The 17,516-nt window shown below is 41.8% G+C and overlaps 2 protein-coding genes across 17 annotated transcripts in view; one reads left to right on the top strand and one right to left on the bottom strand.

Moving 5' to 3' along the window:
* Window positions 1–12,323, bottom strand: part of LOC308193890 (uncharacterized protein) — a 430,978-nt gene extending 418,655 nt beyond the window's left edge. For all 4 annotated transcript variants that reach the window (XR_013950031.1, XR_013950032.1, XR_013950033.1 and 1 more), the window contains exons 1-2: window positions 11,841–12,323; window positions 10,449–10,524 (exon numbers count right to left, since the gene is read on the bottom strand). The gene's annotated coding sequence lies outside the window, so the exon portion shown is untranslated. The remainder of the gene's footprint in view (window positions 1–10,448; window positions 10,525–11,840) is intronic.
* Window positions 12,324–16,595: 4,272 nt separating this feature from the next.
* Window positions 16,596–17,516, top strand: part of RAP1GDS1 (Rap1 GTPase-GDP dissociation stimulator 1) — a 96,525-nt gene continuing 95,604 nt past the window's right edge. For 3 of the 13 annotated variants that reach the window (XM_080590364.1, XM_080590365.1, XM_080590377.1), the window contains exon 1: window positions 16,875–16,896. Coding sequence is in view for 8 of the 13 variants with exons in the window: in XM_080590372.1 (XP_080446498.1) it covers window positions 16,893–16,896 (4 nt within the window). In the remaining 5 variants the exon portion in view is untranslated. Of the gene's footprint in view, window positions 16,834–16,866; window positions 16,897–17,491; window positions 17,511–17,516 lie in introns of those variants that run through there. The other 10 variants (XM_080590372.1, XM_080590370.1, XM_080590371.1 and 7 more) reach the window with 6 other exon arrangements.

Genomic DNA, 17,516 nt, shown 5'->3' with positions numbered 1-17,516 from the left:
CTCACCTCACCAGTAATAATGGGTTGCTTCTAGAATTGGCATGGACCATAGTTCCAAATTAACGTGTTTGTTAACAGGCATCTATACCCAATAAAGCAGGTTAAGTACTATTTAGGCATTACCAAAGTAGCAAATGAAGCTTTAAACTTGCTTACAGACATATTAGAAACTGAAGAAAGCAATGAACTTTCACCTTTGTAAGGTAGTTAGTGCTGCACACAAGCACATCCATCTCCATCTTAAAAACAATAAGGTACCTCAACTATTCAGAAGGCTGTTCCAGAAGCCTCTTTTAATTAAATGGGAAGGACAGAAGAAGCTAAATTAATGAACAGTCTATGTCCATATGCAATCCCTGTTTTAATTCTGTTTCTCTTCCTCTCTGATTTTTACCTCAATTCAGTATACTCATAGAGAACAAATGTGGTCTTTCAGCCTGCATTTTCAGGATCCACAACAGGCCACAGTACCCTTTTAAATTATGGTCTCCATCTTCCTGTACAGCAAATTTCTATTAGTTATTCTTGCACAAGGATAATCATACTTATGTATAGATTACAAGTAAGATCTAACCAGTAAGAGATGTCTTACAACTTGAAATGTTATGTTGGAAACAGATCAGGAGAGCTGTGAGATGCTAATGAGGGTGCAGTATTAAGGATGTGAATGTTGACCACTTACTAGGGGATGAGGCTATGGGTTAATGCACATACCCTTCTTAGTTGAAATCTCTTAAACCCCATATTAAATTACTGCAAAAGAAAAAACAAAAACAAAAACAGAAACAAAAACAAAAACATACCTGATTGCAGGCTAGGTTACAAGAAGCACAATAGCCAGACCATATGTACTTCGTTCTTTTACTAAAACAGCAAGACTAAAAAGACTAAAAGAATTATTCTTTGCCACTTTCTGCCTTGTTTAGCCCTTTGAAGCTAATGGACCAGGTTAATGCAAGTCAACTAAGACAGAATTTCATGATGCATTTTGAAATCAAAATCATTTTTTCTTTTTTGTGCTTTTTATTTGAAGTTGTTTTGTGATTTCTGGTTTGTTCACAGAGATTGTGCCACTTGAACCAAGGACCAAATGTAGCAAAAAATAAAGATAGAATCCTCTTGTGTATGTGTTACGATATATTATGCCAGGCCAATATCAAATGTTCAATATCAAATGTTCTTAATGAAAATTAGTTATATCAATATCGAATGTTCTTAATGAAAATTAGTATTAGCATAAAATGTATATTAAACTAGTAAATAATAAACTGTACTTAACATTGACACAACTGAACTGTTACACAGTTTCTCATCTTGCAACCGATGTTCATACCAAGAGAAATACTCGATTTCAGCAATTATCTTCCAAGTATTCTGGAAATAGGCTTCATTATCATTAGCACCAGAGCGCTTGGTAGCTTTTAGATCATTTTCCTTCTCATTTCTAGTTGTACTATTAAAAGCATTTCCTCAGTACTGAGGGCTGCAATTACACTCTGCCTGTGCCTTAAACCTCATACCCAGTCCATTTAGTTTCTCTGACAATCTCCCATGAGGCATAAGTCTATTTCCCTCACCAAGCTCATTAGTATCTACTCCCACTCCAGCAGGTAGATCTCAGACTTCGAAGGTCTTTTACTTGAAAGCCTATTTTAATGGCGACTGTATACAGAGAAAAGGATTGTTATGAATGGAAGATTAAAGGAAATCAGCGGGTATCAACTTTTAAATAAAAGTAACAACATCTTTGCCAACAAAACCTTGCAGTATAGATCTGACTTGAATGACCACTTGAACCAAAAATCCAGAAAGAAAAGTGGGTTTACATAGTAAGATGCTAATGATATGGTTACACAATATGCATTTTACTGACACACTGATATCTGCATAAAGGTAGTTCCTACTGGCAGGTATGCATGCTTAAAGTATATCTTTCCCATTAAACTGCTTCCACACTAGAGTTTTTGTCACTGTGCCAATTTTATATTTTAAAAATGGTATCTTTATCTATTAGAACAGAGTAACTATTCATAGCACTGCACAACGTTAGGATCTGCTCTTTAAAGGTATGGGTAAGATACAACTTAAATGAAGCCCCTGACCCTTTTTCCCTCAGCAACCAAGTGCTTTTTTTTTTTTCCTCCAAGAGTCGATCATGCTGTTACAGTTATTGTGTCTGTGCTCCAAAAAAGATAATATTTCTTCTGAGAGATATATTTGCATCTCGCTATATGCCCTTGATAACACTTAAGACCTTCATGAGTTTTTCTGAACAGAATAAAATTCTATGTACATCTCAAAAGCGTGACATACCTTGCATTTTAAAAGCATTCATTAGGTGGTATAATACATACAGCTCTGTTTCTGAATGGCAAAGCATAAAAAAACATCTGACAGAGGAAGAGAAAATGTGGATGCTGATTATGGGAATGCTACCAATTTGTTTAGGAAGAGAAATGACTCATCTTTTATGAAAAGTTATCTGAATGCACTTAGCCAATGCTAGCGCTTCATATCCGTCAGGCTTAGAGTATTTCTGGGAACCTAAAGAGCCTGACATTCCTGTCAGCTCCAACAATGTGTACTCTTAATTTAGATATGCATACATACATTTATGAAACATTGCTCCTGTCAAGTGATCTGGGGGCTCATCTGCAGAGGGAATCTATTCTGGAACACGCCAGGGCGTGAATGTAACCTGTCCACACAGAGAGTTGCACAGAACTGGTACTGTGTAGCTGTTTTATCCTGATTCCCCTTTAGTCAAGGATGAAAAAAGAAAATAATCAGTATTTTGCTGGCTTTTGTGAACTTGCAGTCTCGTTAATTACGTCTCTTTAATGCCCAACTCTCAATTTTAAGATGATACTTTACAGGGTACATCAGGAAGGAGTACAGCACTTACATAAAAGCAAAGACAAAATTATTCTGATTAATTAAGCACTTGATAGATTTAAAACACTAAACAGAAGAAGTAAGAACCCTTAAACAGATATGTTAAATTGCTTTAAAAAGAAAAACACACTTACCTGTGGTATTAACTTAAAAAGGCACTTGCAGAAGTATGGAAATCAGCAAATCAGTTGTTGAAATCAAAGACTGGGGAGTTCTAGTAGGGATTACAGGCAAAAACTTTGCTGAATATCTAAGAGAGTCACAAGCTGTGAGTATTTGAAAGGAGGTCATCCCTGAGACTGCTTGCAGACTAGCCTCCTAGACAGCTTCTGCAATCATTTATTTTCAATATTCTGGGAAATAAACACAAGATTTTGCTTTCGCATTTATGTATTTCTGGAACTATTTTTGTATTCACTAAGTTCTGAGAAATAGAATGTGAAAAATAATAATTTGATAACAAGAACCTGAAGGTCTGGACTCTCCTCCTCAGAAGGAAATTAAATAGAAATAGTGTGTTGTGTACATCCCTCCTGGTCTGGATACTTCTACCTGTGGTGCACAGTTACTCTAAAATAGAAGCAGACAGCATAAAATGCCTGGAACGCAGTCTGTCTGGTCTTTTTTCTTTGTGATTATTTTCTTGCACTGTCTGTGACGTGATGTAAATGACAGTCTCAGTTTCAATCTGGAATTTCACTGTGGAAAGCCCAAGCATGTCACGTTAATTCTATTATACAGAACGTCTGCTCTACAGTTTGCAGAACTATGCTAACCGCTCTAGAATAACATCTTTGATGTGTGCCTTAGCATGGCAAATAGCAATAGACACCCTTTGCAAGGGAATTGCATTCCCAAGACCACCAACGGCAGTAAGACTGACCAAATACATACAATAGAAACCACTCTGATGAGTTATAGAAGGCGAAATTGAGAACGATTAATACTGATCACCCTTGACATCTTAATAGTTTACCACTACACGATGCAGTGAAATAGCATTACTTCTCTAAAGATTGCAGTTGTTACGAGTAATTTCTGTTCCTCAGACTTGCTCATGGCAATATTTTCTCCTACAGCCAACAAACTTATGAGAAATTTAAATTTTTATGATGAAAAATGATCACACTTCTTACTGAACAGTTTACAAAAATGAAACTACCATAGCAACTGTGCCAAAGACTAGGAAGTAAAATTAATTATGCTTTTCAATAAAAACACAGAAGTTCAAAGGCGTAGTAATCATATAACAAGAGAGCAGTTGTCCCATAATGCACATACCCACATACCTCATTACAAGGGCCCTGCCATTTAGGAATTACAGATCTCAGTCTTGTAATAATGAGTTTAAAGCACTACTCATTACTGAGTTTGAGGTCTTCGCAACTGTGAGTAGAGTAAAACGTTACAGGGGAGACTGCAGTGGAGCAGGACAAGACAAAGATGGCTGGAAACATGGAGGTGTTGACAAAGTTGACGGAAGAAATTTAATTTTTGATTGTATTTAATTGTATTTGACCTCTTATACTGACCTTAAAGCACACACTGTAAGTTTCCTCTTCTAACATTCAAAAAAATATCAAGATGCTATTGTAAAGTGTAATAAATACTAATAAATGTGTTTTAGTAACATATTATTGTTTTGAAGATCAGTCACACAACCGTTGTACACTTCAGGCTGTATTTTCACATCCAGGCTTTTTAAGGGATTTATAATTTCATTTTCCTCTTATCCAAATTCCCCTCCCCCACCAAAAAAAAGATGTAGCTTCTGTTTAACTAAAAGGTAATCTCACCAAGTTTATAATATAAAACACGATGAAAGCAAACAAAGAAGCAAACTCAACTCTGTTCTTGGCACAGCCTATCTATTGGGATTATCTCCTTTGGTTTAATTGGAATTTTGTACTGACATTACGGTGAAGAGCATGGCTAATTATCTTCTTAGTTTTCAGGACATCACCATAAAAATACAGTAAAATCAAAAATCAGTAACCGCAAACCTGCAAGAGATTAGACTTGTTCATTCTCCTCCTAGACAAAGTAGAAATGAGTCAGTGTGTGCATTCCTGAGTCAACAGAAATACATGGAAAGTTACAAAAGGTTATAAGGACTCCACGAAGGGGTTACTTGAGCTCATTTCCAATATAGAAAAGGATCATTTTTCACATCACTAGCCAATTAAATGAGTTCAAGCAAACCTCTTATATCCTGGGGCAATGCAAATTCACAAGGAATAAAAAAATAGCACTCAGTCTTAGAAATCCAAAGTAAGAGATCAAAGGAAAACACACAACAATACCGCAATGCAAATGAGGTTTTGCCTGGAAAATAAAAAGCTCTGAAAAAATGTCCACAACAGCAGAATTCCTAGAGCTCTGCGTTTTATAAACCCAGTTAGCAGGGCTTGACTCATCATCTTTTTGATACAGAAGCATGACCCTTAGAAAGATATCTGTGCTATTGGAAAGGCAGTCTCAGCTCCCCAAAGTTTGAAGCTTCAGAAATATTTAACTTCAGTTAAATGTTGTATTGAATTTTTTTTTGTTCATTTTGAAATGATTATATCCTATCTACGGTGCACAACACAAACTTCCCATTAAAATAAGAAGCTTTAGGAACAGGAGAATTTTTCAGTCTGAGAATAAGGAACTGAACCCAAAAGCCTACAAGTGCAGAATCCCCTTACTTTAGACCCTCTCTCTGACAAGTAAGTATCATCTGTCTTAATAATGCTTCTAATTTGGTAGAGGAAGGTATCATGGGAAAGTGGATCAAATATTGCAGTGAAACTCTGAGGCAGAAATTACAGTTGCTGAAGACTCCAGTTACTTCTGGTTTTTCCCTCTTGTAAAATTACCCACAAACTTTTTATTTTCAAGGTTTACAATCTATCAGGGTAATACATTGTCAAGCACTGATCATTAACTTTTCCCTTCTGAACAGCCCATTCACTAGCCAGCGTTTGCTCTTACTTCCAGATATTTTATGTAGATAAGCCATTTGTAATGCTGAATTTCGATAGCATCAGATCCCACCGGCATCTGTGTATGAGCCCATATGGGGTCTGAGAGGCTCAGCTTAGGCTCTGCTGTGCATTGATGCTGTCAGAACGCGCAGCTGCTCCGATTAAGGCACTTCTCTCTGTTGTGCATGTAGTCCGGTGGGAGACACAGAGGTTTGCCTGCAGTTAGATAAGCACGAAAAGAAAAGAACGAGGCTTCCCTGCAAAATACAAAGCCCTACAGAATCTCTCTGAAGATGATGAAACAGGAAAAACACAACACATATGGGACAGTACAGAAAAAAAGATGAAATTGTCTCTCTGCGTAATGATGTAGGCATAGATCTCTGATTAGGCATCAATTTTAAGCAAGCCCTTCGCATGAGAGGAGTTACCAAATTTCAGACCTACATCTCTGTGACATTTGCAGGTATGCAACATATAGATTCACACATGCTTCATAATGCATGTGAATTAAACTTCCAAGTCTGATGTTTTCACAAAATTAGCATGAATACACAGGTGTACCCATAGGCCCAGCTCTAGCTAATCCCCAAACTATTCCTGGCATATCACCAAGCAGCAGCAACTACAATGAATGGCAACAGCAAAGCAAAGATAGCCTTATCTTTCTGGCAAGAGCTCTGAAAACTCCACAAGAAACTCATTATCACTAATGCAAACCCAATAAAGGAGGGAAATGTGCATTTGCTAAGCGGCACTCTCACTGGGGCATCCGTTCAGAGTAACATCCACAGGAGCTTATAAAACTTCCTATAATAAAAAAAAAAAAGCAGTAAAGATTCTTGCAGTACAAAGCAAGTGGGAAAGTAAACAGCCATTTTAAACCATCCTGGATCGTGACTTTTTCTATATTACTATTGTTTTCTCCTGCTTATTTCCCCTTGGGGTCTGTTCATTTATTTATTAATTTGGCTTGTGAAGATAAAACCTTTTGGGGAACTATTAGTTGAGAATACCAGAGATTTTTCTTAACAAGTTTTAAATTATGTTTGTAAATTTAAAGCTTGGGTACTTAGTAGTTTCATGGACTACTAAAGAAAAAGTACCATGTTGTGCCTAACCTCAAAAAATTAAAAATTAAAAATAATCAGCAATACAAAGCAATAATGAGACTCCTTGAAACCTGTTCTTAAATATCCCTGCAGTCCATGCCATCAGCACGTGCAAGAAGCGCAGCTGTGGTAGGCCCTGCAGTGAGGAGGTCAGGACTTCAAAGCCAAGCTTTTCAAAGGCCTCTCAGTTCCTTGCTGCCCTGCAGAAGACAGCAGTGGTTCTGTTTCAATTCCAGAGGTCCTTATAACTAAAAATACTGAGATATGCATACCTACGGGGTGTCTCTGAATGCAGACTAACATTAAATGAGAGATTTTTTTTAATGTAAAAAACATCAACGGGCAAGCCATGGTATCAGTGGGCGGAAGGCGAGTTTCAGGGCCATGGCAGAGCCAGGAAAGGTGCAGTACACTGTTCTGGAAAACTGCCATTGAAATCAGAAATGTCTTTAAGGCTACAGAAAATGTACCTCTTAGAAAACTTTCGTTTTAAAACTCCTTTATATGCTCTCTCTCTCTCCCAGCTTCAGTTTTTCCGCCCTGTGTCAATGGACTGGATTTCCTCTTGCAGGCTGCAAGTCCTAACGCTGTCGCAGCCCTCCTCGCCATGCCAAAAACATTCAGATTGCACTCAGTCAGCGCTGCAGGCTCTGAGTCCTGCCTTCCTGGCTCTCCCCCAGGGGAAATCACTCCTAAGAGCAACTTCCATTGCCTGAAGATCAACATATGCAGCAATTATGTTCATCGTGACTGCCACCCCCACTCACACCACTATGGATAAGATTTTCAGACATGACAAATACCAGCGAGGTCTTGCAGTTTGTCACAATGCCTGGCATTATACATTCTTTTTAATTCATTATTTTATTTTCTTTCCGCTTTTGGTCACTAGCTTAGTAGACAGTGAAAATACGGAGATATTAATATATTTCTGCATTCCTAATCGCATCTGGTCTTCAATTCTTTGAATATGATCTCATCTTCTCTTGCTTTCTGATCTGATCTTCTCAGGCTTTAGCCTGCACACCTCCTGGTCTTCTAGCTTGGCAACTTTTGCTACGTGTCAGAACACTGCTGCTGACCACTGATCCCTTCTCTAGCATGTGTTGAAAACATTAGATACTCTATTGCCTTGTTTTTTCTTGAAGCATCACATATAAGCTTTCCCTTGCTACCTAGAGCATAATAATCTTACTTATTTCTTTTTCTCAAATGTGATTTCCCAACACAAGTGTAAACTCTTCACAATCCTATTGTCTTTCTTACTCTTTAGTCCCTTCCCAGTCCAACTGCTGCTGGATCTCGTATCAAGCTGCTGTCTTATACCTGGACTCTTCATCCATCATATCCATACCATCTTCACAGCCCTTTCAAGTATTGTCTTAAATATTCTAGATTAAGCAATACATCTTCTCTTCCATGATCATCAAGAATCCCAATGTCCTGTATTATTCTTCTGCCTGTTGTATTGAAATTGTAATCTTTCTCAGTGAAGATACAGGTCTCATATACATGCCAAGGAGCTCAGCATCAATTGAACTTGCCCCCAAAAGCAAGATTTATTTATTTTTTTGTAAAGACACTATTTGCATATTTCCAGTCCTACTGGGGAAGGTAGACATATATGGGTGGGCCTGAAATATCCTTGTATATAAAGTCTGTTCCATGTAAAACAAACAACCAATCAAACAAACAAACACAAAACAAGAGCAAACAATAAGTAGTGTGGTACTTGTGTCAATGAGGTACAAAGTTGTTTTAATAACATTTTATGCGAGAAAGGTAAAATTGAGCCACTTCTCAGCTTTTGAACTCCTCTACTGCAGTTTGTAGATTGATTTACCTTTTTTTGGTGGAAAGGAAACAACATTAAGGAAGGAGAAACTGCCACAAACATTTTGAGACACCCAGCCTTCTGTGAATGCGAAGCTCAAGAAATCTCATGAACCAAACATCTTGATTTAACTTATCAAATAAACATAAACTTTACAGTTACACATCTGCTGTTAATCACCTTCATAGCATAAGCTGCTATTCTACCCTGACCTCCTGAGTGATGTGGTAGAAGGAAATACAAGGAAAAGAAGCTGGCAGAAGAGATCAGACCAGAGCGCTACACCTATCTGGAAACTCAGTTTTCTTATCAGATGCTTCAGATGCCTCAGACCTGCCAAACTGCATGCTTTCAGCTGTCAAAATCACAGCTGTTATTACAGGCTACAGTTCTTGCAGTGTCTCAAATACAGCATGAGTTTTGAGGACTTGCCTGGGAAATGTGACAACTCAAAAGATGATTTCCAATCACCAGGATATACCTGCAGCTGCCTGCTTGCAAAGTAGGTTCTACCTCTGACAGCCAGGATAACAGGGTGAGACTAACAACTTCTGTTGTGGAATACACTCAGAGAAATATGGGTTGCAACAGCTCAAGAGGAAAATAAGAGTGAATATATGTATACACACACACATACACACGTATATATAGGTACGTAGCTGCAGCAAAATGGTGCATTCAACAGGAACAGGAGGACTTCAACATACTTGGGAAAATGCCATATTCTGTAATACTGAAAACTAAAGTCTAAGATTCTGTCTCTGATATTTAAAGTCATTATTTCAGACCTGCAAATACAGAAAGACTTTCCTCATTCCATTCTTAATTTATATTTTTAAGATATTCCAGAAATATATATGCATGTAGGCACATATGTTTAAATATATTTAATATGTGTAAGTCTCTCTCTATATATACACATACACAAATAAGTGAAGATATAGATTTGTTTTAATTTAGTGAAACTTCTATTTCTGAAATCCAGTGAAGCCTATAGCCAATTTTAAAGTAGAGGAATCATGAATGCATACAATAAGGAATTTCTGCTACCTTAAGATACAGCCTGAGTTCCTGCACTGAAGAACCAAAAATTAAATAAACCACAGAATTCAGATTTCATCTGCTTGAAACGAAGACAGGCTTTAAAAGGACACATTCCAGGCAGCTCCCTTCCCCAGCTTAGTGTAATACTAGCATGTCGTGGACAATAATGTGGCAAGACACTGCCCTAGGAGCTGCAGATTCCTCTGAAGACAATCATCTGCATAATATATTACTCAGTTACCTTCAGTCAGAATTTCAGTTACCTGAGTATGGCAAAATTATGTCCTAACAGTGATGAAGCAAATGGAGTCAAAACAAAGAAAGAGTTAACGAGTACTCAGAAAGACCAAGCTTACTGGATTACAAGGCTGAAAGGATACAGAAAGATAGAAGGGAAAAAAAATGAAAGAAAAAGGCTGCTCTACACAGTTCTCTAATACCTATTTGAATTCTGAGAGTTTACCGACACTGTTGAAGCACAGTAGTATTGAACCTAGCACTGAGAAATATACTATGTGCTACAGCAAAGTGGACTTTTTTTTTTCCTCTGTTATTTTGCCTAAATATATATAATGAACAATAGACCAATTCTTACCCATCAGTTGCTGGAACGCTGTCCTCATGCAAAGACAATCGAACAAGTGCAGCACAAAGACATTTGCCTACAACATCTAGGAAATATAAAAGGTAGAATTTTCAATCAGGTAATTTTTGTTAGAATTCCCTAAAACATCGTTTTTGTTGTATTGCAGTGTATTGTTCTATGCACTCCTCTAACAACTGAGCACAGTGGCTTTACTTAGTTACAGCTCAACTCTCATAATTATTATTGCTTAGGTAGAATTCAAATGATCTCTGTTAGTATTATCCAGTCAGAATCCGTTGTTACAAATTAGAAGTTGCTTATTTGGCTTATTTTTATTTGCACCAAAGTAGATAGATTGATAAAAGCACAGAAATTAATAGAAGGTAATTGTCCCACTGGAGGAGTAATATTTGCGTAGTGACAAAGTATAACATGTACCTATAAAATGCTTCATAACAATCAAATAAAAAACTGTAGCAAATTCTGCTATGGATGTGTGCAGTTCACTGGGGTAAGTCAAAAACCATATGATTTGCATAATAGAAGATACATTGAAGATACGCAATTAAAAATCAAGAGCAGTGTCTAATAGCTCTGTGCATTTGACAACTCCAAAATAAGCCTTTCTCCTAGAACATGAATGTATGTTAGTACTTATTCAGGGACAGTGGTATAAATTCATATATATATATATATATTTTTCTTCCAATTCACTTCACAGCCCTATAACTTAAACATGAAAATAACAAAAATCAGGTGATGACAGTCAGTCATGAGGAATATGCTTACAGAACAGATAAGAGATCTCCACGGACAGAATCTTTGTGGTGAATATTTTAATGTCTTTCATTTTATGGCATTTAAATTGGCTGAAGAGAGTTGAGTTTCTGCCCTCTCCAGTTTAAGGGATATCAGGCAGAAAGCTGGTCCATCCTTTTATAGTTTCTTCTGCCACCCCTCTCAACATAACACCAGAAGGGGCCAAAAGATCACCTCTGTGTCACAGGCCACTAAATTTACCCTAGATGCTCCATAGATCAGTCTGACTTTACTCTCCTGAATGCTGAAGGGATTTGGTCAAATTCAGCTGTGTAACACCTCCGAGGAATGGGAACCACCAAGTTACCATGCCGGGGGGGTTTCACACAGGTAGCTAAACTCCACCATGCAGCTCCCTTACCCCTTCTCCTCAGGACAGTGGGAGAAAGAACTATGAAAAAAAAGCTCATGGGTTGAGATAAGGACAGGAAGATCATTCACCAATTACCATCATGGGCAAAACAGACTCAGCATAAGAAGATTAATGTAATTTATTGCCTGTTGTTATCAGATTAGGGCAACGAGAAACTAAAAGCAGACTAAAACCACCTTCTCCCCATCCACCCTCTTCCACCTCCTCACCCTGAGCAGTGCAGAGGAACAGGGAGCGGGGCCTGCGGTCAGTCCATGACGCTTTGTCTCCACCGCTCCCTCACGGTCACTTTCTTGCCCCTGCTCCACGTGGGGTCCCTCCCACGGGATGCCGTCCTTCCCGAACTGAGCCTGCGGGGGCTGCACGGGGTCCATCCCCCAGGAGCAAGCTGCTCCAGCACGGGTCCCCCACGGGCGGCAGCTCCCCCCAGACCCCTGCTCCTGCGTGGGCTCCTCTCCACGGGCTGCAGCTCCGGCCCGGGGCCTGCTCCTGCGGGGGCTCTCCATGGGCCGCAGCCTCCTCCAGGCCACATCCACCTGCTCCACCGGGGGCTCCTCCACGGGCTGCAGCGTGGAGATCTGCTCCGTGTGGGACCCGTGGGCTGCAGGGGGACAGCCTGCTCCACCAGGGGCCTCTCCACAGGCCGCAGGGGAACTGCTGCTGCCTGCCTGGAGCACCTCCTGCCCTCCTGCTGCACCGACCTTGGGGGCTGCAGGACTGCTTCTCTCTACATTTTCTCACTCCTCTCTCCCAGCTGCTGTTGCACAGCAGATTTTCCCTTTCTTGCATCTGCTCTCACAGAGGCCCAACCAGCACTGCTCACTGGCTCAGCTCTGGCCAGTGGTGGGTCCCTTTGGAGCCAGTGCTGGAACTGGCCCTTATCTGACACGGGGCTCTTCTCACAGAGGCCACCCCTGCAGCCCCCCTGCTACCAAGCCCTTGCCACACAAACCCAATATGCATACTCAACTTGGCTGCATGGCTGGACACTGTTTGGGTGAGATTTACAGAGAGAATCCCAACTAGTGAAGGGAAAGATGAATATACCCAAGGCCCCAACCAATCTAACCTGGAAGCAAGGTCTTTCCCAAGCCCAGATCTTGTGACTAGGTCATTCAAGATGATTTTAGACATACAAAACTATCCTGGGGCAAGTTTTCCCTCCAGTTGATTTCCTGTCTCTTGTTGGGGTTTCAGGAGAGTCATAAAATATAAAAAGCAGGAAGTTAACAAAAATAACACAACAGCCTGGTTATATGTGATGGGAAGAATGAAGAGACTCTTTCCTGTGTAGGAAATCTCCTGCAGTTTTGAAATGTAAGGCTATCCTATAGCTACGGTCTTTATGTGTTATGAACATACCAACCACTAACCGGCCTTTTTACTCTCCTAGAACCCAGGAAGAGGGAAACGTGAGCCATTCAGAAAGTCCCAGATTTTCCGGCCAGGAAGAATTTCTGCAATATCTGAGCTTGATGAACAATGCATGCACGCTCATGGACAACACACACAGAATTAAGCTAAAGCTCTGCTTTTTGAATGATAGTTAAGATGGGGTGCAACAAACAAACAAACAAACAAACAAAACAAAAAAATTTACATTACACTTTCCCAGGTCAGTCATTCTGGTATTTAAATTGCACTCACAGCTAGAAAATTGCACCTTATGCCAAGGTTGGAGTCTTCTAATTTCAACTTCCAGCACTTAACAGAAAGACTTTATCATGAATACTTGTACACCGGACATGGGAACATAAATGAGTTATCACAGGACAAGGTCAGGTGTTAGCTTCTGTATTAATAACTGTTCTTATCCCATGGAAAATGTGAGGCAGCTTGCTTTCAGGGACAGCAAACGTCTAGCAAACATTGAGCCACCCCAGGAAACACTTTTTCCCTGATCACACTTTGTTGTCTTCCTATTTGCATATTTCAGGAAAACCTCAAGAAGTAGCTTGTCCTGTTTTTTGCATGCATGTTCACAGACAGCCCTGCAATATCTCCACCTCTAGTTTTAGAAGAACTTGAATTTCTCACAGTACCAGGACTCACAAGGTTGGTTGCCTGTGCCTTAATAGCAAGCAGGGGCAAAGCACTACCCACACTTCTGCTTTCTTTGCCCTTCTTTTCTTAGGGAACAGTTTATGAAAGTCTATTCCTGTCAGATGATCCCAATTCCACTAAATTAAAGTAATACCAACCATATCATATTTTCCTGTGTATTTGAGCATCCCAACATCCTCTTGTTGATCATGTAGGTTTCTAACATTAGAACAGAGTCAATTAAAATATATTTCTTACATGCACCTTTGTGCCAAATTAAATTAGATAATGTACGCGAGAATATTTTCAAGGAGTTGCTGTGTCAGGGGTGAGGAGATGTGCTGAGAATTTGAAACTGATGCAAGATATGGAGAAGAAAATTCATGAAGTAGTAAGCATTGGAAAGTCACTTTGACCCAATTTTCCATTTTCTTGCAGAATGTCAGATTTAGTCAGTATCTAGGAGTGCACAGACATCGTTAGGTAACAACTTCATAATTTCTGCAGTCTACAACTCAGTTTTCACAGCTGCATTACAACTGCAGAAACAAGCGGTGTTCTCATCAGCTGTTCCAAAGGATGTTCTTTTCCCTTTCATTCTCTTGGCTGAAATTAAACATCCCCTGAAATCCACAGAACGTGCTTGTACAGCTTTCTTCCTCATTTCTATTGCAAACCTCACTGGCAACTTAATACATTGCTTCTACTTCCCAATTTTCCTCAAAAACTTGTTTTTTAATTAATATTTTCCTTGATGAATACATGAAGGCTATCATCATTTCATTGTTTTTAATGAGATATTCTCACAGGCATCACTGCATCGTACTTTACAGTTGCTAATTTCTTTTTAGAAATACAGTGCACTGATTTTGCATATTGTCTTTTATAGCTATGGCACCTAAAAATTCTGATGGCCTAAAGTTTTCCTGTGTATGCTCTTGGAGATGGAAATTCCTTTCCTAAAGACTCCTCTCCCTTTTTCAATGTACCACGAGTACATTCTACATTGTGTATGTACATGCATACAGAACTTGCATTTAACTGCAAGAAAGGCATGTTTTGATTTGGATATTTTTACAGTCCCTTCCTCATGTTATAAACTTGTAGCTAACTAAGAGATTGACAAAAAGCAAGTCCTCAATTCCTTCTCTTTCTCTTTCTCCACTAGAACTAAAACTCAGTCCAGAGTCAAAAAGTCTCCCTAGCTTAGTGCAGTTTTTTTGGATCTGCTAAAACAGTTGTGAACAAGTAAGTTTTGCAGTGCCAGGCCTCTTTATAGATTTTTTTTCAAAAGTAGAGCCCTTTGAAAGTCACTATTCTCAACATCTTCTCTTGGAGCAGGTAATACTCTTACCTTTCTTGGTCTTGCAAAGATATAGGTGTATATTTTAATTAAGACTTGCAAGTACATTTGTGAAACTCATGAATTTTACAGAATGCGCTGATGTATCCCAGGTATCCAAGTAGGGGATAACATGGAATAATACGTGGAAAAATAAATTTCAGGCTAGATTTGAAAACAGATGAAGGCAGAAAAATGCAGCACTAAGACTCATCTAGGAATTCCTGTATTTTATTAGGGATTGAATTATGCAAACCCTACAGATAAAAATGTGTGTTCTGTTTTGAATGAATTTCCTGCAATCTCAAGGCTATGAAAACTGTTTTATTTATGTAAGCATTGTAAAAACATACTAATTTTCAACATCAGCTGATCATAAAATTACAGATTTTCAGGGTCAAGATCTACATAGTGGGAATGTGGTTAACCCCACTGAAGTCAGCAGCAAAATTCCGCTAGAGTCAAAAGGAAAGATGTGGTGAATCACAAGGCTACACCAAAGTAAATGGACAAACCTCAACATGTTTTGTCTGTGCTCCCCAGTAGGACTGATGAATTACTCAGCCTGTCATGTCACACTGCCCTTTTTTAGGCATAAGAACTGCTTGGACCTCTTCCAGAGAGGAAACCCCTGGAAGCTACTGACTGCTGGTGTCACTTGTGAAGCCACTGCAGGGGTTGACTCATTTGCAACTTCTTTTTGCCTCGCTCATCTTTATTGTGCCTGCTATCCATTTCCACACAACAAGCAAGACCTCCTGTCATTCTCTTTCGTCCTATGCTGTTCAGCCAGACTTTAGTATTTACGCTGGTAAAGCTGTGAGTACATAAACATGGAAAAATTTTGAGAAAGTGAAAATGTTACAGGGCCCATTCGGTTAATTTTACCATTAACAAAAGGGTTCCCAGTGGAAGTGATATAATGAGAGGACTGTAAAAGCAAATCGTCCCCACTTGTTCCCATTACAAAGACTGAGTCTCGCAGGGTAGAAAGGAAAGGGGAACACAGTGATTCATTTGCTTGGCAGAAAAAACCTTCCACACACAACCACCTTGGGCATAAGCCTTATAGTTGCGGCTGCAAAACCCCTCACGTTACCTCAGGAAAACGTACAGCAACTGGAACGTGCCTGGTGGTTTCCCTCCTCCGGAAGGTTTGCGCTCACAGAGCCCACCTAAAAAATGCTCTCCCAGCCGGCTTAGCCCTCCCTTGCGACAAGGGTCTTCTCCAGAGCTCCAGTGAATGGGCACACACGGTAACACACCACACCACACCACACCACCACACGCCGCCGCCCCCCAGGCCGCAGCCCCGCGGGCGAGGCGCCGCAGCATGGCCTCGCTTCCTCCCGCAGCCCCCTCGGCGGGGAGGGCTCGGGGCCGCCACCTCTGCCTGGTACAGCCGGGGAGGCGGCCTCAGACCCCTCGGAGGGTGCCGGCAGCCCTCGGTCCGCCATGCCTCCAACAAAGGAGCCGAGGGGCGGCCACGGCCACAGCCGCAGCCCCCCCCCCCATACCGGGATCCACCCCCGGCGCCGCCCTCGGCTCCCTCCTTCCCCGGAGCGCGGCCGGGGGCGCTGCCGCTGGCGGGGCGGCCCCGCACCGCCTTCTCCGCGCCTCCCCTTCCCTTCCCCTCCCCGGTGGCGGCGGCGGCGGCGGCAGGGTGCCTCCGGGAGGGCGGGCGGGGTGTCTCCCAGGCGGCCTTGCCCGGATGTGCTACCCTGACTCATAGCCGCGCCGCACGCAGGCTCCGCGCCCGCCCCAGCTCCGCGCACACGGCTGCCCGAGCACCCGGAGCAGGGCGAGGAGGAGGAGGAAGAGGAGGAGGAGGAGGAGGAGGAGGAGGAGGAGGAGGAGGAGGAGGAAGGCCGCCGCTATGGGTAAGCCCCTGCTGCGCAGCCCCCCGCTGCCGCCCCTCCGCCCCCAGCGGCCGCTCGGGGCGACTTTGGTGCAACTTCCTCGCCGCCCGCCGGGCTCCGGCCCCTGCGGCGCAAAGTTTTCCCCGGGTGCTGCCGCCCGGTGCCGGTGCGGAGCCGCCCCCGAGCCCCCCGGTGGGTCGGGGGGAGGCTGGGGGGGGGGGGCCGCCCGAGCGCTGGGTAAGGCTCGGGGTTATGTAAGGCAGCCCCGGGGCTGGGGCGCAGGTGGGATAACGCGGTCAGGAGGTGATGGTGTGAGCCCCGTGCGGGGTCTGCGAGAGGCATCGGGGTCTCCCTGTTCCCCCCCCCTGCTTTGGGGAAGAGCATTACTCATGCCTACCAATGCAGCCATGTTACCTCTGCCTCTTTTTCTCCTAATATTGTACGCTAAGTACTTTCACGCCGAGCGCCGCTTCCATGAAGCCCCTGTTGCACCTAGGGAGCGTTTGGTTGTCTCCACAAAGCGCTCGCTGAATTCCTCCTCCCTTGCCCACCTCCTCCTCTTCCACAAAACTACAGCTCTCCACCGTCGGCGAGAGTCACCAGGAACCTGGCCGCAGCGTAGGCGCTACGGATGGGTGAGG

The sequence above is a fragment of the Anser brachyrhynchus genome, assembly GCF_964034855.1.
Source record: "Anser brachyrhynchus genome assembly, chromosome: 4".
Classification (NCBI taxonomy): domain Eukaryota; kingdom Metazoa; phylum Chordata; class Aves; order Anseriformes; family Anatidae; genus Anser; species Anser brachyrhynchus.
The sequence above is the reverse complement of the archived record's forward strand: the minus strand, read 5'-3'. Positions and strand labels throughout refer to the sequence as shown.